This window comes from Trichosurus vulpecula, chromosome 6 (assembly GCF_011100635.1).
Source record: "Trichosurus vulpecula isolate mTriVul1 chromosome 6, mTriVul1.pri, whole genome shotgun sequence".
Taxonomy (NCBI): Eukaryota; Metazoa; Chordata; class Mammalia; order Diprotodontia; family Phalangeridae; genus Trichosurus; species Trichosurus vulpecula.
The window spans coordinates 217911055-217937253 of record NC_050578.1 but is presented as its reverse complement, the minus strand read 5'-3'; the positions used below and the strand labels follow the sequence as shown (position 1 = coordinate 217937253).

Below are 26199 nucleotides of genomic sequence, written 5' to 3'. Positions count from 1 at the left end.
TAGAAGTTGGGGAAAAGACAGTAAAGTTGGAGCAGTGGATTGGGACCAGATTTTAGAAGGCCTTGAATGTCAGGCTAATCAGTTTAATGAAGCAAACGTTTGTTAGGCACTTAACATGCCTTAGGCACTGTTCTAGGGATTAAAAATGAAAAACGACAGGGTCCTTACTCTCAAAGAGCTTCCTGCCCAAGAGGGGAAATGTTGAGTGAGTTTCTCCATCAGGGAGCTGACATGACAGCTTCAGCATTTTGGAAAAATTCTGTTTAATGAACATCTGTACACTGGGCACTGTGCTGTGTTGTGGAACAGAAAGGCAAAAGGAAATAAATAGACGTAATTCTCCAGGGCTAAGAGCCATTCGTGTAGTTTAGGGTACGCAATGTGTACGCTCTACATTAATACAAAGAATCTCCCAAGTCGTGTCAGGAGGGAGATGGTGCTAACACTTGGGGAGACAGGCTTACGGTATTGTGGACGCCAGCCTTCCCTGCCCCCAGGAGAGAGAAATAGACTCATTCCTATCCCTGTCCCCTTAGGAAGAACAGAGGCAAGGGGTGAGGGTGACAACTTTGGTTCCTGTAGGCAGTGTAATAATAACAACGTAGGGTTATATCAGTCTCAGCTTCCCTTGAAAAGCAATATCTAATGGACTGTCTGTTTGTAATGTGTTTTCTTTCCTAGAGATCTCTTCTTATTTCCTTTACAGTTAGTACAGGTGGATACAGCAATGCCTTCTGATGACAATCTATTCTAGGTGGAAGAAGTACAGAATTCACAGACAGATTGTCCCCTGTGCATCGGGGAGTACGAGTCTTCCCAAGGACCAAAACCCAGGGAGGCTTCTTTCACACGTCCTCCTGTATGCTCTTCCATATTTGGGTTTAGGGGAGATTCATTGTGCTTGAGGTGGGTGGTCTCTTGGATTCCAGAGGATAAGTGACTTGATTTTCATAGGTTTTATAACAAGGTGTTGAGAAGAAATGGTTACTAATCTCAGTTCACACTTCTATAGCATTTTAAGGTCAGTATAAAGCAGTTTCATGGCGACCCTGTGGGAAACATGATGTGTGTACTTGTGTGCGCTCTCCTGCACCCCAGCATCTTGGCAGAACAATACTGAGCTGGTTGAAGAGTGTGCACTTGAGGGCACGTTAGGCCACAGGGGCCTGCCCTGGGCCATCTCTTCACCCAGGGCCCTTCCCTACACGTTTTTACTCCTGATGAAAGGAGCTGGAGTGCTTGGCAGCTTAGGACACAGACTATCGCTAAGCATTTTTCCATTCAGATTGTGACCATTTTGCGCTGAGAATCGGGGGAGGCCAACAGAGGGCTTTTGCTCGGTGGCTTCAGATGGTTTGGTTTTGGCTTTCTCAGAGCTGCAATAGAGAAGTTGGCAGAATGAATCATAGGATCTCAGAGTTGAAAGAGACCATAGAGGGCATCTAGGCCAGTCCCTTCCTGAAGCCAAATTCCCTTTACAGTATTCTTGACTGATATTCAGTCTTGCTTCTAATTAAATACATTTAAAACAAGAAACTCCTGACCTTTTAAGGAAGCCCATTCCAAAGAGTTTCTGAATATTTAGTTAAGGGTCAGATGTTTTTAATTTGAAGAGAAACCTATCCACAAACCTCGACCTGCCCTATCAGATTCCCCTGGCTATATACCCCCTTTGGAGTGGGTGGGGGAAAGCAGGAGGAGGTTAATAAGAAAAGGTCTAGATGGCACAATGTTCCAATTTGCAGATGACACAAAACTGGGAGAAAACACACTGGATGACAGAGTGAGGATCCAGAAAAGTCTTGGCATATTAGAACATTGTGTTGAATCTATTAAAATGCCTTTCAAGTATGGATGAATGGAAAAATCTTACCCTTGCGTTAAAAAATCAGATTCACAAGTACAAGGCAAAGGAACATGATTAAACAGCAGAAAAAGTGCTGAGGGTTTTAGTGGACCACATGTTTAGTTGGCGCCAGCAGTGTGATGGGGCAGCCACAAAAGCCTGTGTGATCTTGGGCTGCCTTAAGATGGGCCTAGTTTCCAGCAATGAGGAAGTGGTAGTCCTGGTCAGACAACATTTCAGGTGTTAGGTTCAGTTGTGCATGTTTAAGAAGAGCAATGGGGAGAAGCAGCAAAGCATGATGAGTAGACAGAATTAGGAAGACCTAGGCTCAAATTAGGCCTTTGACCCAGACTACTGTGTGATGTTAGAGAGGTCAGTGAACCCCTTGGTGCCCCCAGAGAATGCTATATAACTGTGAGTTTCGGAGCAGATGCTGAACTGCTTTCATAGAAAGAGTAAGAACCCTCTTCCAGGGAAGTCACTTGAAGTCACAAGTCCAGTCCAGAAAGGGAGGTGTAAGGACATTGATAAGCTGGAAAGAGTCCAGAGGAGGCTGCCAGAATGGTGGCGGGCCTCAAGTCTGTGTCCTTCAAGGATCAGTTGAAGTGACTGGGGATCTTTAGTTTTGAGAGGGGAAGAATTAAAGTACCTGAAAGGTATCTCCAGATTGTTGTAGGTGTCAGTGTGGCAACATGAAAGGGAGGCTTGCTCTTTGCCTCAGAGGACAGAAACAGGAGCTGAGTTGTGGCATAGGGAGAGGAGGGGAAGTAGCACAGAGACAAACAGAGGTTTGATGTTGGGGGAAAGCTCTTTTCACTAGGGTCCTGCTGAAGTGAGATGGGGCAGGCTGCCTTGGGGGAGGGAGGGTGGCTGGAAGCTTTTGCGCTACAATGTAGGGAGAATTCCTCTTAGGTAGAAATTGGACTAGAGAGACCCTGAGGCCCCTACAATCTCTAATATCTGTGAAGGATATAAGATGCCAGGATGTAAGGAGCTTGGGATGGGGCGACTGAGAGGAAAAAGGGAATGTCAGATGTTCTCTGGAGGCCATAGGAGGACTCGCAACCTTTCGCTCTGTGGCGCTGTTTAGGAGTGTCAGCCGGCAGCCTCAGGACGAGTGTTGGTCAGTTTGAAGGTTGAGAGCTTGGGCTGGAAGCAGTGGTTGAGGGAGCGTGGGAAGAGAACTGGAGCTTGTGAGGCGCCAGTGGTTCTGGTTGTAGGTTGCAGTGAGAGTCATTTCAGTGTCAGGGTGATTCCAGTGGGCGTGCAGAGGAGAGTGAGTTGGGGCACACCCGAGTAAATGAACAGTTGGAGAACTCATCTGTGCATCCAGACCTGGTGGAGAAAGAGGGGTTAGGCTGGCAGTTGTCCATCTGTTCCCTTTCTCCTTACAGCACATAGCAGCAAGGTAGGAGTAATATATACTAGCAGAGTGTGACAGGGGTCTAAAAATGGTAATGGCTATGTAAAGTGGAAAGATGGCAGAAACTAGAATCGACAGAACAGGGCAGCTGGTTAGAAAAGTCTCTAAGATGGATCCTGTTTTGTCAGGCAGCATGGTAGAAGCATTGCTTTCTGAATTCTTCCTGGCCTGGGGATGGGGACAAGGTTTTAATCTTCTCAGGCTTGGGCCATTGTGATTGTTTTGTGAAACCGGTACAGAGAATTTTAAAACTCAGACATCTGGATGGGACATTCACCTTGGCAAGGTATTCATTGCCCACTTCTTCTTAGGAATTCACTGACCAGTACGTCTGGGCAGGGACCCAGAATCCAGTTCAGGGCTCAGGGCCCAAGAAAACTTCTTTCCACTGCCTCCCCCTGTTGTCTTACAGATGGTTTTCCACCAGCTTTTGTTTTCTCAAAGCAGAATTTTGCTTAATCTGTTTCTTTCTAAAAAAGCTTTTTTTTTTTTTAATGGAAAATTTGAATCAGTGTGTTCTATTCTCTGGTTGATCATGCAGGTCATATGCGAAACCACTCCTAAAATCCGAGAATCATCTGCCTGCAAATGGAATAGTCCAGAATTGTGTCAGTAGACAGGGAACAAGTGCTTTCTCAACAAAATCATTAAGCGCCTCCTGTGTGCAAGACCCTGTGCTATGCACCAAGGACATGAATCCTGCCTGCAGAGAGCTGATATTCCACCAAAGGAGATATAACACACATGCAAGATAGTAAAATAAAATAGAAGAGAAAAAAACCAACAACAGCAAGGTAGTTTAAGGAGGGAGAGAGCACTGATCAACGGGAAAGGGGATCAGGAAAGGCTTTGAGTAGAAAGTATGACACCTGAGCAGAGCCTTGAAGGAAGCTAAGGAGTCTAGAATGAGGAGGGTATTCGGGGAGGAAAAGGCAGTCTCTGCGAGGCACGAAACAGGAGATAGAATGCCAAGTTTGGGAACAGTTTGGCCGGGACATAGAGCATGTGAGAGGTGATATGGAATGTCTTGAAAGGCAGGTGCCAGGTAGGTTGGGAGGGTTTTACATGCTAGACTGAGGAGTTTGTATTTTATCCTAAAGACAGTGAGAGTTCCTTTTACAGGTAGGGGGTTAGCTGAAATGACCTCTGAGCTCCTTTCCAGAGCTGAAATGTGATTCTGGTAAGATTTTTGTACAAGGGAGTGGCCCCGTGAGATAGATGCCCGAGGAATGTGATTTTGGCAGCCATGGGGAAGATAGGATGGAGAGGGGAAATTCCAGGAGCGAGGAGAACAGTGAGAGAGCCCAGCTATTGCACTGATCTAGGAGAGGGATAATGAGGGTCTGAAATAGACTCATGGGGCTGTAGATAACAGGAGGTGTTCTTGAGGCAGAGGTGACAGATTGTGACAGCTGATTGGGTTGGGGGTGGGGTGGGGAGGTAGAAGGAGGAGTCAAGAATGATTCCCAAGGTATGAAACTTGAGAGTGATAGTGCCCTCAACAGAAATAGGGAGATTTAGAGGACAGCAGCTTCAGCAATGAGTTCTGTTTGGGCAGTGTTGAATTTTGGGGTGCCCGTCAGACATCCTAGTGGAGATGGTCCAGGGAGCAATTGTTGATGTTCAGCAGAGAAGTGAGAACAGTTGTTGGGGGCAGACCCCTCTCCCCCCACCCAGCGTGAGCACTTAGCACTTACTAAGGACTTAGATGCTTTCCTGAGTGGTTTCAGGACCCGAGACAGAGAGGTAAATTTGGAGGTGAGAAGGACTCCAAACCCAGTCCTTGAAAAAGGCCAAGATGGAACACTAACTCTCACTAGTTGATGATAGCTCTTCTCCCACACTTCACTGTGCCTGTGCAGGCTCCAGTATCTTGCATACTGTTTGGAATGGAAAAAGGGAACTAGGGATGGGAAATAGCATGAGAACTTCTTTGGTTCATATAGCACAGGAGGAAAACCTTGTATTGGTTCAGGAGGAGCCCAGTCACTGTTTCTCTTTTTCCCATCCCCAGCCTGGAAAGGGGAGGAAGAAATCTCTGCGCACTCTGCATAGGCTAGCACCTTTGTGTACTTCTGGAGCATTGGGCACAGAGATGGAGCAAGGAGCCCCCTGTGGCATCGGCAGCGTCCACCTTTCAGCAGGAATGATTAAGCAGCTACTTTATGCTAAGCACTGGACCAACATTATCCTGGGCACGTAGCAGAGATGGAGCTATTCCCTGCAGTAGTTAGCATTTGTAGAAGTCCTCAGCAGTTGCTATAATACATTGAATTAGGACATAACCCTGAGGCTCCTTACTACCAGGCAGTAGTTCGGAGAGAACAGGCAGCTGGTGCTTTAAATATATGAGATTCCCATATGCATCACCAGCCTGCCTGTAAATGATCCCTGATATTGTCAGTCAAAAAGTATAGGTCTATCCCTTTGCTTGCCAGCCAGTGCTATTTGTTGTCCTTGTATGACTAGTTGGAGAAACAACGTATATTCTCATAATAATAACTTCTGTGTAAATAAAGCATTTTATGGTTTACAAAATATTTTTCTAACAACCTTATGAGAAAGATAATGCAAATATTGTTATCCTCATTTTATACACTTGAGGCTGAGAGAGGCTGACATGCCCCTGGCTACACAGCCAGTAAGTGTGGATTGTCTTTCCCATGGAGGAAGAGCATAGCTCAGACTAAGCTTCTAGCAAAGGTCAAAGACAGAGGCTAAGCAGGGAATTTGGGGGTCTCCAGAAAACAACTTTAGGAATACTCTTCTGGGATTGACAGTTTACCTCGTGAGAGAAGGCAGCTCAAGAAAGCATTCTTTTTAAGACTGTAGTACACTAGGTGTGCCGCCCTTGTCAGTTAGCTGGAACTTGAACTGCCTCCAAGGGCAGTGCTCTTTTTACTACAGCTCACTGCCTCTCACCGTGGAATACACTGATTTATCCAGTCTTTAAATGGTATAGCAGAAGGCTAGAGCTGGAGGAGGGCGGGGGATCAGAAAGGCAGGCTTGGGAGAGATTGTTGTCAGGGCCTTGTGTAGGTAGTGCTGAGCCTTGACACAAGGAAGTAGTTCTGACAGTGAGATCTGTCTACACATGAACCAGGCTGGCTTCAGAGGTAGTGAATCCCCTGTTTCCTGTCCTTTATTGGAATGTAGAGGAGATCGATGATTCGGATCAGGAGGGGTCAGCAAACTGTGGCCCAGGGGCCAAATCCAATCAAATTGGTAGTTGTACATCAATGAACTAAGAATGGTTTTGACATTTTAAAATCGTTTAATATCTAATTTAAACATATTTTAAATCTATTTTTTGTTTTGTTGTTCAGTAGTTTCAGCCATGTCCAGCTCTTTGTGGCCCATTTAGGGTTTTCTTGGCAAAGATACTGGAGTGGTTTGCCATTTCCTTCTTTAGCTCATTTTACAGAACTGAGGCAAACAGGGTTAAGTGACTTGTCCAAAGTCACACAGCTATAATGTCTGAGGCCACATTTGAACTCAGGAAAATGGGTCTTCCTGACTTCTGACCTAGCACTCTTACCAGCTGTGTCACCTAGCTGCCCCCATATTATATTTAGTATACTAAATATATTTAGAAACATAAAAACATTTTTAGGTTACAAGCCAGGCCATACCAACCACCAAACAAACAAGCAGAGGGTTTGATTTGGGCCTTAGGCTGTAGTTTGCTGACTCCTAGACTAGATGACTTCTGAGTTAGCTTCCAAGTCTGAGATTCTCTAATTCTAAGATTGGTAGGATTAGGCAAAGAATTTGATTAGGTGAAGAAGTGGGAAAAGGGTGTTCCAAGAGGAAGATGAGTATGACGTGTTCTAGGAACAGTGGGGAGAAGCAGATGGCACGTGGGCAGATGAAATGGGGCCCGATTGTGAAAGACTTTCAGTGTTAATGATGCAGAATTTGGACTTGTTGCCATAGGCAGTAGGGAGCCATTGTAAGTTCTTGAGTAGAGAAGTTACATTGAAATGATCATTTAGGAAGATTAATCTGGCAGTAGTATGTCAAATGGATTAGAACATGGTAATATTGGAGGTGGGAGACTTCTTTTTTTTGTTTTTGTTTGTTTTTGATGGGGGAAGGTAGGGCAATTGGGGTTAAGTGACTTGCCCAAGGTCACACAGCTAGTAAGTGTGTCAAGTGTCTGAGGCCGAATTTGAACTCAGGTCCTCCTGACTCCAGGGCCAATGCTCTACTCACTGTGCCATCTAGCTGCCCCAGAGGTAGGAGGCTTCTTAAGTGTTATTGTCCAAGCCTGAGATTTTGAGAACCAAGAATAAAGTAGTAACTATGGTATTGGAGAAAAAGAGACAGATCTAGGAGATTACTCAGAAGAATTGACAGGGTTTGGTGACAGATTAGATGGAGAGAACAGAGTCAGAACTAACTCTAGGGTTTTGAATGTAGATGTTTAAAACACTGGTGGTGATGGAAATGTGGACTTTGGTAGAGAGAACTGATGAATTTAGATTTGGACAGAAAATAAATGTTTAAAGGGGCTTTGTTAGTGGATTACTGTGAACTGGGTCGCCATTCTGGAAGTGTGCCCAAACTGTTATTAAACTCTGCATATCCTTTGACCTGGCAATACCATTAATTATACATATACATATATATATATATATATATATATGTATATATATATATATATACCTACACACACACACACACACACACACACACACACACACACACCCCACATCTTTTTGTGGTGCAGAGAATTGGAAATTGAGGGGAGAACTGAGAATTCAGTTGGAGAATGGCTGAATAAGTCATTGTATGTGAAAGTGGTAGAATTTTATTGTGTTGTAAGAAATAATAGGAAGCGGTTTAAGAGAAACCTGGGAAGACATGTATGAACTGATGCAGAGTGAAGTGAGAACCAGGAGAACAGTTTATACAATAAAAACGATATTGTAAAGACAAACAACTTTGAAAGACTTAGGAACTCTGATTAACGTGGTGACTAACCACAGTTCCAGAAGACTAATGAGAAAACGTGCCACTCACTTCCTGACAGAGAGGGGTGATGGACTCGGTGCAGGTTGTTTTTTTTTTTTTTTTAATGTGACTAGTGGAAGAATTTGTTTGACTTTCTATTCTTTTTGTTCAGTCGTTTCTCAGTCATGTCTGACTCTTCGTGACTCCACTGGGGTTTTCTTGGCAAAGTTACTGGAGCGGTTTGCTCTTTCCTTCTCCAGCTCATTTTACAGATGAGGAAATGGAAGCAAACACAGTTAAGTGACTTGCCCTGGGCCACTTAGCTAATCAGTGTCTGAGGCCACATTGGAACCTAGGTCTTCCTGACTGCAGGCCTGGCACTTTATCCATTGCACCACCTGGCTGCATGTTTTTAATAGGTGTTTTGTTTTTCTTTCCTTCTCAGTAAAGGGGCAGAGGGGAAAAAGTGGGACTTAAAAGGTGGATTTTTGCTGATTGAAAAAAAATAGAATTTCTTTTAAAAATACTTTAAATTTGGACACATTATATTTCAGTTGGTGTGAGAAATGGCATGAAATATTAATTTAGAGGTCAGGTGAAATATCAGAACTGGGAAGGTAAATTTTGCAAGTATCTGGCCCAGGGAAATAGTAGCTACTCTACAAAGCCTTGTTGAATGAAGATGGTAGCTAAAGTCATAGTAATAACTCAGAGTTACAAAGTGCTTTGTGTCAAGTACTTCCTTTAATCCTCCCCATATCTCTTTAAGGTAGGTACAAGTATCACATTCTTCACTTCATAAATGGAGGCAGTGAGGTGCCCAGGTAAAGTGATTTTCCCAGGTCACACAGCTGGTAATCAGCAGAGCCCAAGTCCAGTGTGCTTTCTACCATGTCAGTTTTCAAAGGAGGAGAGTGTGGAGAGAGAAGCTCAGAGGACTCCCAGCTGATTGGCTGCAAGGCCTATAACTTATCGTTGAGGATTGTAGACAGGGATGCATGACTTAAGTTATATTGCTCTATAGTTTCTGCTCATCCTCTTATGGTTCATGGATCAGCGGTTTGCCTGGAGGATGGATTTCCTTTCTGCATAGTAAGAACTTAATAAATGTTGTTGACTAACTGCCCAGCAGCTCCCCCAACTTCTGCTGTCCCAGGATCTCATTTGCAGCTAGCCTGCTTCCCTCCAAGGTGTAGCTTTACACTCAAACCTGCTGACAGCCTATCCTCAGTTCAGCCTACCTAGATGGCAGAGCACATTACTGACTGGCCAGCTTGGATCCTTGTAGACCCCAAGGGACCACCTTGTCCCCATTTCAGACTTACAGTCAAAGGCTTCCATCTCTACCCGAGAGTACAGATGAGGCAGGATGCTGGGATTCCCAAGGTAGATGCACTCCTTGCATATCCAGCGTAGGACCATCTAGATCAATGAAGCAAATCAAATGTACAGAATCCCAAGTAGTTAGGTGGTGTGGTAGACAGAGTGCCAGACGGAATCAGCAGGACCTGAGTGCAAGTCCTGCCTTAAGCACATACTGGTCATTTAACCTCCCTTAGACTTAGTTTTCTTAACTGGAAAATGAAGATAATGATAGACCTCCCCCACAGGTTGTGGTGAGAATAAATGAGGTAATATGTGCAAAGGATGTTAAAGTGCTGTCTAAATGTTGGTGGTTGTAGAAGAGTAGAAGGGGGTCTCAGGGACCTCTCACCCAACCCATTCCTGAGAAAGAACCTCCCCCGTGTCTGATCATACGAGCGCTCAGTGAGGGGGAGCTCCCACTGTGGGGCAGCCTTCCAGCTGGGGCAGTATTCCTCTGTCTGAACTGGTTTCCCTGTCCTCCTTTCCCCCATCATTGCTAGTTCTACCCTGTGGAAAATTCAGATCCCTTTTCTACACTTTTCCAGTTACCTTGCCCGGGACATTGTCCTGCTCATCAACATTATTCTGCAGTATAAAAAATTCTCGTCTCGGAGTCAGGAGAGGGTTGGGTTCAAATCCCACCTTTGACGCTGGTTCGTTCAATGACAGTGGGCCAATCACCTAACCCTTTTACGGATGTTCTGTCCTCATTTTCTTCATCTGCAAGCTGGAGACGCTAAGACCTGTAGTCCTTTCCTAAAAGGATTATTGTCAGGATCCAACGGAATGAAGTGTAGAGCACTGAGCAGATTGTTTTGTGCATCCGATGTCATGATGATGTCTCATGATTGCTCCTAAATTGTCACCAACATTTGTTCCATATGTGATTTGACTGGGTCTGCCTTCAGCAGAGTTGTCATCTCCCTCATTCTGGCCAAGGTCAGTCAGGTTAACTCCTCTGGCTGCTCTTGTCACATGGTGACTCATGGTGACTTAGTCCACCAAAAAGCCCAGGCTTTGTGTTTCTAAGAAACTGCTGCCCAGCCAATATCCTTGTGAAGCTGACTTTTTGAAGCCAGGAGGATGGGAGGGTTAGAGAGGGGACATTGTTCAGAGATCAGGATTCTTTACTTCATGAAAGATTCCCTTCAAAATAGGAAAGTCCCTTAGTAAATCTGAATTATGATTTGATTTATATGGACCTTTTCCATATCCGTTATATAAAGTGAGGTGATCTGATATCCTGGTATTTTTTTAAGAAAGTACCTTAATGTGTTTAGTAATACTTGAAAATTTCCTCCATTAGATGGTTGCATTTTTCTTTTTCACTGTTTCGCAAGCTTAAGGCAACATGCCAGGCTTAGTTTTCATATTTTTCTGGTGAATCAGGAAAACTAGAAAAGAAAGAATGGCCGTCCTCCCTATACCGTGCTCCTCAACGGACTCACTATGGTCAAGTCACTGAACTCTTCTGTAAGATTGGGAGTTATATGAGACATTCTCTGAGACCCTATAAAAAATCATAGGATTCTGTAAGTTTAAAAGAGAGTAGTAAAAATGGTAGATTGTCTTGCCTAGAGAATCCTACACAGGTAAGCAGACCTGATTTTAACAGACACCTGCAGCAGTCCAGTACTGAAGTATATCCCTTCTCAGCTTTGTTGGAATTGATCTTGGCTCATTCATTTATTAGAATCTATTGTCACTACTATCTCTATACAATCCGATGTATAATCTGGGACTCCGTGAAGGCTTCATGCAAAAGTAGGCTTGAAATGAAACTTAAAAGGAAGGGTAGGGATTAGACAAGGGGAATGGGGACTTGGGGCATTCCAGCCAAGGAGGAGCATGGTGAGTAAAGGCTCAGTGGAACCAAATGCCTTCCCGCCCTCAAGTCTGAGGTTCTGTGATTATGAGTGGCAGTCAGATGCACATAAACAGAGCAGAATAACAGTGAAACATTGATTGATTGGGAACCTTTGGAGGGAGGGACCTGTGCAACTCAGTCTTTTACAAAGACTAATTTGGCAGCAGTGTACAGTATTTAATTAGAGAAGGAAAAAGTCTCAAGTTGGGGAAACCGATTCAGACACAATTGCAGTTGTCCAGGCAAAGCACGAGAAGGTCTATTTTGGACATGGGGAGGGTGGAAGGAGGACACTATGGTGTATGGTGTCTGCCTGTGCCTCTACAGTAAATGTTCCCTAGAAAGCCTGAGTTTGCCACTATTTCTCAAAGGGCTAAGCTAATTAACAAGTTTCAGACATGGGGACAGCCATTATCCAGGGAGAGCGTCTAGGAGATCTGCCCTATTAATAGATAGGATTCCCTCAGAACTAAGCTCCTTGGTTGTTTTAGCCTGGACCCAAGAATCCTCCAGGAGATTCATCCACCAGGGAGCAAGGGGGTTTCCTTAAGCTCCGGTGTGCCTTTTTTTTTTCTTTTTGAGTCCTAGCTCATCCCTGGTGCCTATTCTCTTCCCCCACTCTTGTGGCTAATAGAAACTCACTTCCCTTCCATAGAAGCAGATGCTGTTCTCGGCAGCACAGCAATAGCCTTGGAAGGAGTAGAATATGCTTAGTCATGTTCACATTCTGATGGGTCCTCTGCTCATTCCCTCTCTTAGAGAAAGAATAATATCCTAGGGAGGAATTCATGCCGCCCTTTTCCTTCCTTCTCTCTCTTTGCCCAGTTCCTTAAATTCTACAGTCTATTATTACCTATTGTAACATTATACATAATACAGTTCTGCATTGTGCTTACCGGAAAATTGGCTTTTCCCAAGCATTGCAATCCTTTGCTTACAATTACTACTCAGTATTTTAGCTTACTTGTGTGTACAGTATCATATGTTCTTTGACCTTCATCTTCTGCCCATTTGCAGAACTGGATGAATTCCAGGTTTCCTCTTCATTTTATTTTATTATATGGAAGTGCAGCCCTTAAACCCCACCTGCTTATTCATCCGTTATGCTCTGCTGGGTTCAGATCTTCCTCTTTGCTCTTATTGATGACGGTACCCATGGCTGGTCCCCCTTCTCAGTGCCAGAAGTTGAATAGGAAGTTAATTCAGATCACCTGCTTGAAAGGAAGATGTGCTTACTACTGCACAGTACTGAGCCATAAGGCCTATTCCAAAAGCCAGAACTAGGGTTGTATCACTGAGAATGGAAAAGAATAAATGAGGTAGCCAAGGAAGAATTAATGGAACTGGGTGACTAATTGACATTTGGTAAAGAGAGGAGGAATTTAAAATGACCCAGAGATATAGAGCCTTGGAGGCTAGTGGAATGACTAAATTGTAACCATTAAAAAGTTCGAGAGACATAGTTTCTGGGTTATTTAATCATTTTATTAATAAGACCAGCAGGTTATTAATAAAAGGATGGCCATTTGGCCGTCTCTCTTAGATCAAAGACCCCTCACGGCAGTGGGGTCACAGTTTATATGCCCTTCGAAGAGGGATGTCTAATCACCTCTGATTGCTTAACACAATGGGAGGTGGGCTATGTTGGGGTACGTGACTTAGGTTACTCAAACTTTGGTCAAAGAGACATCAATTTCCACATCACCTTGATAATAGGGAGAATGAACATTTTCCCAGGTCCTGTTTGAGCAAACACAGTGAGCAGGAATATACCTATTAGCCAAACCTTAGAATTATCTTTGCTGTCTGATTATATCTCAGCCTGAGTAAATTTTTTTTAAGTAATTTATTTTTATTTTTAGTTTACGACATTCAGTTCCTCAAGTTTTTGAGTTTCAAATTTTCTTCCCCTCCCTCTCCTCCCCCCTCCCCGCCCAAGACGGCATATAGGCTCTACACATACCTTCGCACTAAACATATATTTTCACAAGTCAAGTTGCAAAGAACTACAACCAATGGAATGAACCATGAGAAAGAAGAAACAAAAACAAATTAAAAAAAGAGCAAATAGTTTTCTTCAATCTGCATTCAGACTCTGTAATTTTTTTCTCTGGATGTGAATCACTTTTTCCATCGTGAGTCTTTTGGAGTTGTCTTAGAACCTTGCATTGCTGAGAAGAGCCAAGTCTATCAAAATTAGTCATAACAGATACCCTGTGTCTGTAATTGTGTATAATGTTCTCCTGGTTCTGCTCCCTTCACTCAGCATCAGATCTATCTCAAATCTTTAAGAGAGATTTCCCACGCTGATTGGTTTCTGCATGAGGAAGTAGGAAAGGGGAAAAACCATAGCCCTAATACAATAATTAGTTATTAAATATAATAGAGAAATACTCGTTTCTCACAATACTATTAACCACATAAAGGAAGCCAGGACTGGGAGCCTGTTCTGGGAGAAAGATGAGAGTTTGGTTTCATATGTGTTGAGTGAGATGAGGGGTGGGACTTCTTCAATACTTTGATATTTTTTTAATATAGGTGAGTCAGTATTCCCTGTGTGAGTGCATAACACAATCCAGCTGTGCTTTCTCATCCTATGTAGTTCATATCCATGTCTTTCTGTAAATCCTGCATAAAGAATCTTCCTAGCATGCTAGAGGCCTTCCTCTTGTAGAGACTGGTGCAAAGGGTGACCATCCCACATCCTTTCCTAGTCATTTTACGATGTCTTCTTTGACGTTTCTTGTCATTTTTAGTAATATACTACAGCTTACCATGTTCCTTTCCATTGCCTCCTTTTGGTCACCTGCGTTTTAATTATTCTGTGATTATGGTTTTTCATGATTCATAGCTATATAGTATTGCTGAGAGAATGTTACATTAAAGTGATGGATTTTGGTGGAGGGAAGACTGGGTTTATTGAAAGTGCTATTCAACTATCCATCCAAATGCAATCTGTTCTTACTGCCCATCTTTAATACCTATCAAAAAATAAGTACCGATAGATTCAGCGGGACGCACATTCAGTTGTATGACATAATCTGGGCAGTAAACATCCTTCGCCCATTTGGTTTTCCCTTTGTCCGGTCCTAAACCCAATCTCATTTTTGATTGGCCATGCATCAGAGGAGGCTGTGTCGCATCCCAGGGCTCAGTGCACCCAGCACGGTGCCATCTGCAGCTACGTGAGCATCTGTGTAGGAAAGCCCGCTTCCATGTATTTGGTCTTTCAAGAACACAGAACACTTATTAAGCACCTACTGTGTTCAGGGCAGTTTAGTGAACAAGGAAGGGCACTATTAAGATAAAAATCAAACAGCTCTTTCCCTTAGTTAGGTTACATTAAAGTGGGGGACATACATCATATACACCAAGAAGTATGAAGAGCACTAACGGCCAGGCAGGGCAGGAAATACTTCCTGTAGGGGGTGCCGTGTGCCAGGAGGGGGCCCATTCCAGTCATGCCTGATGGTAGAGGCCCTTCCTCCCCATCTCTAGCTGCTGGAATCCTTATCTTCCTCTAAGGCTTCCTTTTCCATGAAGCCATTCCTGATCTCCCCACCTCCAGTTAGTGCTCCCTTTTTCTCTAGACTGCTTTGAACATGTTGTGTCCCCTCCCAGCAGGGAATGATAGAACTAGGACTTTAATTTTTGTCTGTGTATTCCTGGCACTTAGCGCAGTGCCATGTACACAATAGGCCCTTAATATGTGCTTGTTGAATTGCATTGACATGTCATGAAAATAAATCCCTGATTGCAATTAAAATTGTCACTTTGCACATGATTTCCTCTAATATGTTTTTGATCAGAATGTGCTGCACTTCTGGGCTTCCTTCTCTTCGTGCCATTTCTGCTTCCTCACATAGGCCATAGGCTGTCAGGTACTGAAGAGGTAGGGTGTCGTATGTGGGGTGTCTGCTCTCTCAGCGGTTGTGATAATAGTTTATAAATGCTCGCTGTTCTGTTCCACTTCACATTGGAGGGGTGCGGTCCATTTTGATCTGTAAATGCTCTTGAAATCATGACATGACCCAATTGGCTCACCTCAAACTTTTTCCAAAGGCTTGCTTTCAGTGCTTTTTGGTATTTTGTGAGGCAGCGCTGTTCATAATCTTCTATCATCCCTCTTCATAATCTTTTGCAAATGACCTGGTCTTATTGCCTGTGGTTATTGAGTCTCTCAGCAAGAGATTAAGTGCTGGCTGAGGCAGCCTGGACCCTTGGCTTACCCCTTTGGTTTCTCTCTGTCTCTGTCTCTGTCTGTCTGTCTCTCTCTCTCTCTCTCTCTCTCTCTCTCTCTCTCTCTCTGTCCGTCAGTCTGTCTCTCTGTCTCTTTTCTCTGCCTCTCTCTCTCCCTCCTTCTCTCTCTCTTTATATACATATATATGTCTCATATATATATATATGTGTGCATATATATATACACATATATATATATGAGACATATATATGTATATGTGTATATATATGTATATATATATATATATATACGCACATTACCCATTTTTCAGAGCTAGCAATTGATTTGAATAGTGGTGAATTTAAGTGGTGAAATTGGATGCTTTTTCTCCTCATCTTTATGCTTCTAATTAGCCAAGGAATTTTAATCTTAGATACCCAACACCTTAAAGACCTGAAACACGGCTGATTCTGAAATGATTCCCATATTAGCAACAAGTCGTTTTTTGCATTTTTTGCTCTTTCAGATGTAGTCATTTCCTTTTGTGCATGGCATAGTTCTGAGCATTCTTATTAACGGCTTCCTTGGGATATCAGCCCAGTAGTGGTTTAAGGGGTGTGGACATTTTAGTCACTTTATTTGTGTAATTCCAAATTGCTTTCCAATTTGAGGCTGTACCCAAAACTGTAGCAATGATCAACTGTGAAAAACTTTGCTACTCTGATCAATACAGTGATTCCAAAGGGCTCATGATGAAAAATGCTGTCCACCTTCAGACAGAAAACTGATGAACCCTTGAGTGCAGATTGAAGCATATTTTTTTACTTTTTTAAATTTTTCTTGCTTTTTTTTTTGCAACATAGCTAATATGGAAATGTTTTGCATGACTTCACATGTATAATGGGTATCATATTGCTTGCCTTCTCGGTGTGTGGGAGAGGGGCTGAAGGGAGAGAATTTGGAACTCAGAATTTAAAAATGAATATAAAAAAGAATGGCTGTGCCATTTCACAGTTCCATCAACAATGTACTAGTGTGCCTATCATTCCACAACTCCTCCAACATTGACAATTGCTGTTTTTGGCATTTCTGCCAATTTGCAGATCTGTGCAGAAGCTTTCAGTTTTATTTAATCAAAGTTATTCATTTTATCTTTTGTAATTACCTCTATCTCTTGTTTAATTAAGGTACATTTCCCATCCATAGCTGGGAGAAGTATATGATCCACTTTTCTTCTAATAGGTCACATATCCACATTAGAGTGTATTGTGGCATGTGGAATAAGGTGCTAGTTTAAGCCTAATTTCTGCCAGACTGCTTTCTAGGAGTTTTTTCCTAAGTAATTTATGTGTCTCATTTTATGAAATATAGGTTTATTGAGTTCCATCACTTTTTATTCTCCCTTGTCTCTAGTCTGTTCCACTGATCTATTTCTCTGTTTTTAAACCAATACCAGATGAGTTTGAAGACAGCTGCTCACTCTCTTCTTAAGAAAAGAGTTCATTACGTTCAGGTGCAAATAATTCAGCACCTTCTACCTCCTGAATTCTTAATTTCTTTACCAACATTTTTTGCCATCCTCCTTGAACTTACCTTCTCATTGGCATTGACACGTATCAAGGTATAGGTTGTCTTTGTTTGTGGTATCTTGACAAATTTTCCATAGAGTGTCCCTGTGTCTCCAATCTCTGCAGCAGATGTCGGCACATAAGCCACAGTTATCTTCCTTCCTCACAAGGAGTGTTTCAAAGAGTGATATTCAGTGTCTCTTGAAATTTTTTTTGTTGCCTTTTAGCGTGTGAGGAAACTTAACTTTATCCTCCATTCTAGGATCATTTGTCCATTTAGCAATGACGTTGTTGGTTTAATTTCTAGCAGAATGTTAATTTTATTGTGATTCCAATGGTATATAAACTTACTGCATGTTTACCAAAGGCCTCATATTTATTTTACCAATGGTTAAGTTACTGTTTTTATATAGCCTAATAACTGTGTTTATTACTACCCTTTACCCACTTTTTAATTATTCTGCTACAGGAAGCTGTCCGGGACTGAGAGCCATTTTGTAATTTTTTTAAAAAATTCTTTTTCATGGTCTGCCCTGGCTAAAAAATGAATGACTTAGTGGCCCTTTGTAGTTGATGAGCCTGTCCATATTTAACTTGGCTGTTGCTCAGACAGGAAACATAGTTTGTCACTGTAACTATATGCAAAGCCTTTTCAGCTTTAGTAGAACCTGCCAGAGTTTGGAAAAATCAGAGTGGGACATCCGTCAAAGATGCTCCTAGGGAGAGGTAAAACCTTGAGAGCAAATGAGCTCTCTGAGGAAGGCAGTGGGGAAGTGGAATAGACAGGAGAGAGGAAAAGGGCTAGTGAGGGAGGTTAGAGAAATGATCAGAGAAATTGGAAAACAAATGGAAGCTAAGGAAAGAGAGAAATAGAATGGGAAATGAGAATTCAAGGGAATCAAATGAATAGTTGTTTTTTAAATAGAGGAGCTTATGTTTTTAATCCGACAAGAGCATAGTCCCTTAATTTAGGTGAAGGTAGTTTCCATAGAAGAACTGGATAAAAGCTGCATGTTGAAGGGTCACAGGAGGCAATAACATGAAAAAATGAAAAACGGTGAGAGGGCTTGCCTGTGGAGCTGCTAGTTTTTCCATAATCACTCCCTTTCACTTTTCGAATCTTTTTTTCTTGAAAGCTTCTGACCCAGTGGAGGAGATAAAACCAAGCCTTTTACTCTTCCTTTACTAAAATTAAACCCAGACTTTAATCCAAAGAGAATTTCTTCATTTATCATTCTCAGTCTGTCTTCCCTGCATGGTGAATGTGCCCACTGTCAGGTTCTTTCATGCTCTCTGTTGAGCTCACATTTTAAAAGAATGTGTACAACAGATAGTATCAAGGGCCCACAACCAAAGATAAATACGGAAGAATGACTTGGTCCTGTAAGGTTAGCATGAGGACAGCTAAAACCCAGTATGAGCTGGCCTGAGGCTTGGTGAAAATGCTAAGGACACAAAAAAGAGATTTTGGAGCTTTTTTGGTGGCAGGAAGAATAAGGAAGGGCCAAGTCCATGTTTGGGGCTCATGGGAACGTGGCAGTAGATAACAGAACTGTTCAGCTTAGCTTCTTTCTCCCCTGTTAATGAGAATGATTTTTACATTGAAAAGGAGAGAGAAAACAATTGAGGAAATTGAAACCTGGTGTAAGTGAAGAGAGTAGAGAACACCTATTGCTAAATGAATTGAGGTCAGCTGGTTGGGCAGATTACCTTACAGGGTAGTGAAAGTTGTTAGTAATGTAGATTTACTAACTCCCTCTTGGTAATCTTTGAAGGACTGACAATAGGAAAGGTCCCCTAGAACTGCAGATTGGCAAGCATCTGTACCAATTTTCAATGAGGGAAAAAATTAGATTCTGCAAATTCTAGCCCTGTGAATTTGCTGTTGATGTCAGGGAAAATTCCAGAAATCATTCTTAAAGGGCTAGTTTGTAAGTGATTGGAAAGGGAGGCAGCGGTCATGTTAGTTAAGCATGGCCTCATTAAGACACATTCAAGTCAAAATAAACTGATTTCCATTTTTTACCAGGTTGCTGTACTGGTGGATCAAGGAAATGTCAGATGTATAGAATACCTGAATTTCAGCAAAGGTTTTGACCAAATCTCACACTATGTCCTTCTGGACAAGATGGAAAAATGGAATCAGTTGAATGACCAGACACAAGGAGAGTTGAATCTATTGAATTGATTAAAGGATTTGTTAGCTAGAGGGAGATTACTAGTGCCAAGCCACAGGGCTCTGTTGGGGACCCTATTGTGTTCAGCATTTTTATCACTAGCTTGAAAGATGATAGCACATTTATCTAATTTGTAGATAACTTGAAGCTAGAAGAAGTAGGTAAAGCCTTCAGTGACAATAGGGATCCCAGATCCCCACAGACTTGAATAATGAGTGAAATCCTATTTAAATTTGAAATTTATTACAGATAAATGGCCAAACAGTTTATGTTTTAAAAAAAAAGACTTGGGTTTTGGTGACCCACAAACTCAGTAGGAGTTTAACCACCAGAAAAGCTGGCTTGTACTTCAAAAGAGTCTACTTGGAAGAGTCACTTTCACTGATGCATATTACCTCCTCAGCGTTTAATTGATAGTCTTCATGAATTGCTTTGGGCAAAAAAATTCAATTCTTAGTCTTCAACCTTGCTATGATTAGCCAGGTTGGTCAATTTTAACAGTCATTTATGAAGCTCCTACCTTGGGCAACTGGGGGTACAAAGTAAGCATGAAACAGCCCCTGTCCTTGAGGAACATGTTTTCTGGGGGAGGCAGCAGAATACAATGTATGCACAAATAAGCATTAATACAAGGAAAACTAAGGAGGGAAAGACACTGATAACTGGGGGGCATCCAGGAAGAGAATGAGCTGAGCCTTGAAAGAGGACAAGAAGGGGGGAGATAAGAAATGAGAGCATTCAAGGCATGGGGATAGCTTGTGCCAATGTATGAAGGTGCAGATGGAGTGTCAAGTTTGGGGAACAGCTAGAGGTTCATTTTGGCAGGAATATAGTTTATGAGATAAATCTGAAAGGGTAGGTAGGAGCCAGATTTTGGAGAGTTTTAAATGCCAGGCTAAGGAGTTTGTTCTTGTAAGCAGTAGGGAGCAGCTGAAGGTTTTTGAGTAGAGGAGTAACATGGTCAGAGATCCTTAGGGAGATTATTTGGCAGCTGTATAGATGATAGACTGGGGAGGAGACATAATAGAGGCAGAGAAACCAACTAGGAGCCTATTATAGTAGTTTAGGAGAGAGAGGATAAGAGCTGGACCATGGGAGGAGGAGAGAAGGGAAATGGTATAAGAAATGTGGTGGGGTTAGACTTGGCAGCTGATTGGATAAGGAGGAAAAGTGAAGAATCAAAGATTGTTCCAAAACTATAAACCTTGATGACTTTGTGGATGGTGGCGCTCTCAACAAAAATGGGAGAAATTAGGGATATTTAGAGGAAAGACAGCGGACAGATAATGGATTCTATTTTAGACACTTTGAGTTGCCTGTGAGACGTTCAGGAGGATTTCAACAGACACAGTACATCACTGCATGTAGCCTTTCTGTGTTGATAGGGCTTGCTAGCATAGTCTTTGGGATCCCAGAGTCACCTTTATGATATGAGGAGGCAGGTGTTTCTTTAAACTTTGTTAATAGAAGTACCATGTCCAAAGCAAAAGAGAGAGTACTTCTGGAGGATTTTGGCCTAGTTGGGCCATATTAAGAATGTGTTGTTTGGATCTTGTGCTACATTTCAAGAAGGACATTTATAAGCTGGAATATGTCCAGGGAAGGGAATCTGAATTAAAAGGACTCTAAACTGTGTTATAGGAGGAGAAGTTGAAGGAACAGGGAAGAGAAGACATAGGGAGGATTCAGTGGCCATCTCCAAGTGTTTGATAAATTGTCATGTAGAAGAGGGGTTAGGTTTATGCTGTTTGGTGGTGAGCCCTATTGGATAGACTAGGGCCAATGGACAAAATTACAAGAAGATGAATTTTGGTTTAACTTGAGGGAAAAAAAATTCCAAGAATCAGGGCTTTCCAAAAAGTACAAATGGCTGCTTAATGAATTCCCCTACACTGGAGCAGAATCTAGATGACCACTTGTCAGGGAGGCTGTAAAAAGAATTCCTGCTTTAGGTAAAGGTTGTACTAAAATGATCTCTGGGGTCTCTTCCAACTCAAGATTGTTCCTGTCTCTGTTTTCTATGCAGAATACGGTATGCAAACTAGATGTAGTCTACAGCTGGTATATAAGTGGAAAGACAAATTGTGGTACTATAGCTAATATGTAAGGGACTAGAAATAAAAATGGAACCTCTTGCCATCGAAAGCAAGACGATTTCATAGGGCTTATTTCCCTTTCTTCTTCTGATCACCACTTCCAGTCTCATTTCTCACATTTTTCTCTCCACTCCCCCACCAAGAGACTCCTTGGGCCTTAGCACCTTCTTTTGCTTTCATGAGCTTGGTGATGACTTGGAATTCTTCCCATCCCCTAATCTGCGCATGTGCTCAGCTTTGGAGTGGGGACTGCTGCTCCTGTGTGGGCCGCACTTGGGATCGAGGTGGCTGTCTGATGCCATGTTTACTAGGATGGTCCCATCATGTGCATATATTTCAGCTGCTATCCAAATTTAGCCTTTTCTCACTGATGCAAAATTCCTTAGCCTCTGTGTCATCCTTTCTGTTGTCTTTTGGTTCATAACTCATATGATTTAATAGTACACTTGCTTGTTGATCTTAAGAACTTTCTCCTTTTCAACTCATTCCTTTATTTACATGTTGGTTAAGCCTACTGCATCTGAATAGCAAAAGTATTGGTAATTTGGGTGCTGTGTGTTGTTACTCATTGAAATTCATGTTTTATTTACCTGTGAACTAGGATTATTTGTCTAGGCTTCCCAGGACAGTTGACTGCCTTCTCCCTTGAGCACATTCTGTTTTTTAAAAAAAACATTCGTGGGTTTGGTTGCCTTTTTTTATTTACCTTGCTTCTGCATTATTCAGTTTGGTATTCTCGAGCCTAATGGTTTTATTGACTTGGGTGGTCTTGGTGTGTGAAAACCAGTTTCTTGTACAGTAGAGTTGTTGCTGCTGCACCTTCTTCCGTCTTCCTGATGTAGGGGAAGTTGGTCTTGGGAAGCCCTCTTTTTTATATATATAATTAAGATTTTTTTATTTTGAGTTTACAACACTCAGTTCCACATAATTTTGAGTTCTAGATTTTCTTCCCCTCCTCCCCCCCCAGATGGCATGGAATCTGATATATCTTCTACATATAACTTCCCATTGAACTTATTTACAGAATAGTCAAGTTGTAAAGAAGAATTATGACCAATGGAATGAATCATGAGAAAGAAGAAACAAAACCCAAAAAGGGAAGCCTTCTTTATCTCATTCTGCAGTGTATTCTGTAGTTCTTCCCAGTTTGGTGGTACTCTTGATGTACTCTTATTAGAGTCAATCAGTAAGCATTTACTAAGCGCCTATTATGTGTCTGGCCCTGTGCTAGGTGCTGGAGTACAAAGAAGAGTTAAAGCAGTTCCTGCTCTCAAGGAGCTCATGCTCTTCATGGGTGAGACAACAGGTCAGTAACTACGTGCAGACTAGCTATCCACAGGACCAATTGAAAATAAATCAGTAGAGGAAGGCAGTACCTTTGTGCATGAAACCTTTGTGTCAGAGGCACCAGGCCCTAGAGACCTTTCACTTACCTTGCCCCTTGCCCCATCTCCTAGGGAACCTGAAGCTCTCGAAGCTTGCATCCAATTTAGAGAATGGGCCACTCTCCCCAGAGACTTGCCCTATATTTGGCCCAGCAAAGGAGGAGGCAAGGATTCCTTTTTCTACATCATTGTTCCAGTCTCTTGTCAGAGACGCTCCTGTCTCTTTTCCAGTCAGTGTTCCCCCTCATCTCTCCTTCAGTCTCACCAGGTGTCATGGGTCCCCAGCTCCCACCACTGTTGCTGTCCTCCAAAGCCCTTCCAGGCGTGTGTGGGTGACTCTCTTATGCTTGCAGCAGTTCAGCTTATCTTTTCCATTTTACTGTTATAGGAAAATTGCCCTGAAGGCCAGGCTGGCTAAGCTAACATTTCTATGCCCTGTGGCCATTGTGCCTTCAGTTTTTGAAACCTTTTGTCTTACACCTGGGTCACACTGCACCCCGCCCCCCACCCACACACCTCCAATAGCAATCCAAATGACTTCTTTTTTGAACTACCTGTACAGTCTGTGTTCTCCTCTGAGTTGGCCTTATCTTGAATTTTGACCATTTTCTCTCTGCCTTTCCCCTTGCCTTCCCTGGGCAATGTGCCTTTTGTTCTTGTTAGTCCAGGGGCTCAGAGGGCAGATCCTGCTCTCTCTGTCTTCTACCTTTCATCTTTCTCGGAGGCAGTTGGACTGGATTATACAAATTATCCCAGATTGCTTCTTGAAAGATCTCCAAAAGGAAGAGGGAGCTCCATTACAGTTATTTGGTATATAGGAAGAGGGATCTCCATTAGGGTAGGGATTTGTTGTCTGTGCCACATGGATATATGAAAAACCATTTTCAAAAGAAGAGATTCAATAAAAAAACCTATCACTGTTTAATGTGGACTTTTGTAGATTCAGATCTTTTTATGCTGTATTGTAATTTAACATTTACAGGTTGGTATACTGAGCATTGTAACTATGATCTAAGCAAAACAATCTTTAAAAGACTAATTTATAGCTTTTTAAGCTTTGCATACAAACATGAGTTGTATATCCACCTTTTTTTAGTCTATGTAAGTACTAAGATTTAGTTCCTATTGGCATGCATACTATGCATGTTAGCTTAGCTTTTTTCTTTGCCTTGGGGAACATGCCTTTCCTTGTCTAAATCTGTCATATTCATCCATTAATCCAGTTTCTACTCTGGAAAATGGCTTTCTGATAACTTTAGTTTTTGTGGGGGTCTGACTCCAAGACTCTTTTGTGCCTAAACATCAGTTGGAACATCAGGATGGTCAGTTAACATCGGCCTTTGCAGAACATTAGACTGCAGGATCATTAATCACTAAATATTTTAAGATCTTTTTTTTATCTCAGAATAAGTTGGAGAAAGGCCAGTCTGAGTTAGTGAAAATTTGAATTACTGAATAATTTTAAAGGAATACAGATTAATTATTTTTAAATAACTAACCGCTAATATTGTTACTAAGTAGAGAGTCCTGGGGTCCTTCCTTAAATAACAGAGAAGAGTGCTGTGTAATAATCACATTAATTGTTAGTATTCAGATAGCTGATACCCAAGCACTTTAAGTCCGTGTTGCTGACCAGGTAAGCGTTTCTCCTGAATTCTCATTTATACTATTATTTGGTTTAGCAGATGCTTTTTTAATGATACTTACTGCAGAAGTGGAATTTGGCCCAGCCCAGGCTGGTACCATGAATTATCATAAATTAGAGAAGTAAAAATTAATAGCCTTCTTTGGGCTCATCTGTGGCAATCAGATTATCGATTACTTTTTAAATAGCTGCATTTAAGATAGAGTGTGCGTGTGTGGTATATAATAACGTTAACACTCATCGTGGTTTTTTCTTCATTAGCAGGACTTCAGCAATGAGTCACGCCTGCTTCTGCTATGCGGTGATATGTTCCATCCCTGTGTCTGTGTACATCGTCCTGGTGACATCCCTACGTTACCATTTGTTTATATGGAGTGTGTTTTCTCCAAAACTTCTCTATGAGGGAATGCATCTATTACTCACAGCTGCCATTTGTGTATTTTTCACAGCCATGGATCAAACAAATCTCATAAAACCTTAGTCTATTAAGTATGCCAGGAAAGAACTGTGCTTTTTAAAAAGCCTGTTAATTGCTAACTGGATTTGAGTAATGGAAGATAAGCTTAACTACTAAGAAGATCATTCCAGAAAAAGATAAAAAGTTATTTATGGCTTATGAGTTCTAACAGTTGTTTTTTTTAAAAATCTTCAACTTCTTTGACTTCTGTACTTGAATTTGGATTTACTGTAAGTGACTTTTGGTGTTTGAGATTGGGTATGGGACAGGTGAGGGGAGGGGGAAGATAAAGACACACTCTTTGACCATTTGAAAGAGTGCTAATTTTGTTCGAGAATATTAAATGTGATTACAAACCATGACCCTTTTCTCTTAATGCAAATCAGTCTAAAAACTTTTTACTCCAGATATGTTGTAAATATGACTCAAAGTTTTGTTTGTTGCTGAATGACAATCTTAAAAAGTTTTCACCTTCACCCAGCTGCTCCATGCACTTGACTCTGAGGGGCTTAAGAAGTGGAGAGAGAAGATGGATCCTTACTCAGACTGTGGTGCATGTGAAGCAGATGTGTCTGTCTAAAATGTTTTATCCAGCTCTGCCATGATTATTCATGAGATGGCCTGGAGAAAGAAACAGAGACATGAGCATAACTATGTGACCATCCACAAGCATTAGCACGAAGCTGAATTCCTGGCTTGCAGTCACAGGACATCCTAGGCCAGAGGAGATGGGGGAGGAGGAAGCTGAAAGAGAGGAAGACCCTCTGATTTCGTCAAGCAACAGAAGGTGCAAAGAGCTAGAGGAGAATCATTAACAAGGATGCTGATGCCCAATGTTGCCCTGGCTGGTTGAGGTCACCCTGTTCTCTAGGGCCACGTCCCTGGGCTCAGCCTGTGCACCTGAGGATCAGGGGGCAGCAGGGGTCCTACCAACACTTGGAAACTTTCCTAGAGAGAAATGAGGACAGGAATGGCAAAATGTGGCAGTTCCTGTGAAAAGACCTCGAGGTTTTGGTGATTCTAAGGTCACTATGAGTCATCACTGTGATATAGCAGCTACAGCCCCTAATGTTGTCTTAATCTTCATCCATAAAATATCCTGTCCAGAATTTCAAGGGTCATAGCCTGTCTGTCTTCTGGCTTGGGTGGCCTAGTGGATAAAGCCCTGGATCTGGAGCCAAGAAGACATGAGTTCAAATCCAGCCTTAGAGGCTTCCTGGCTGTGTGTTCCTGA

At 42.2% G+C, this 26199-nt stretch overlaps 1 protein-coding gene across 3 annotated transcripts in view; it reads left to right on the top strand.

Moving 5' to 3' along the window:
* Positions 1-25326, top strand: part of PIGG (phosphatidylinositol glycan anchor biosynthesis class G) — a 93502-nt gene extending 68176 nt beyond the window's left edge. The window contains exon 13 of one of the 3 annotated variants that reach the window (XM_036765495.1): positions 24770-25326. In XM_036765495.1, coding sequence (XP_036621390.1) covers positions 24770-24989 — 220 coding nt within the window. In that variant the 3' untranslated portion in view covers positions 24990-25326. The remainder of the gene's footprint in view (positions 1-24769) is intronic. The other 2 variants (XM_036765499.1, XM_036765497.1) reach the window with 2 other exon arrangements.
* The last annotated feature ends 873 nt before the right edge of the window (positions 25327-26199 follow it).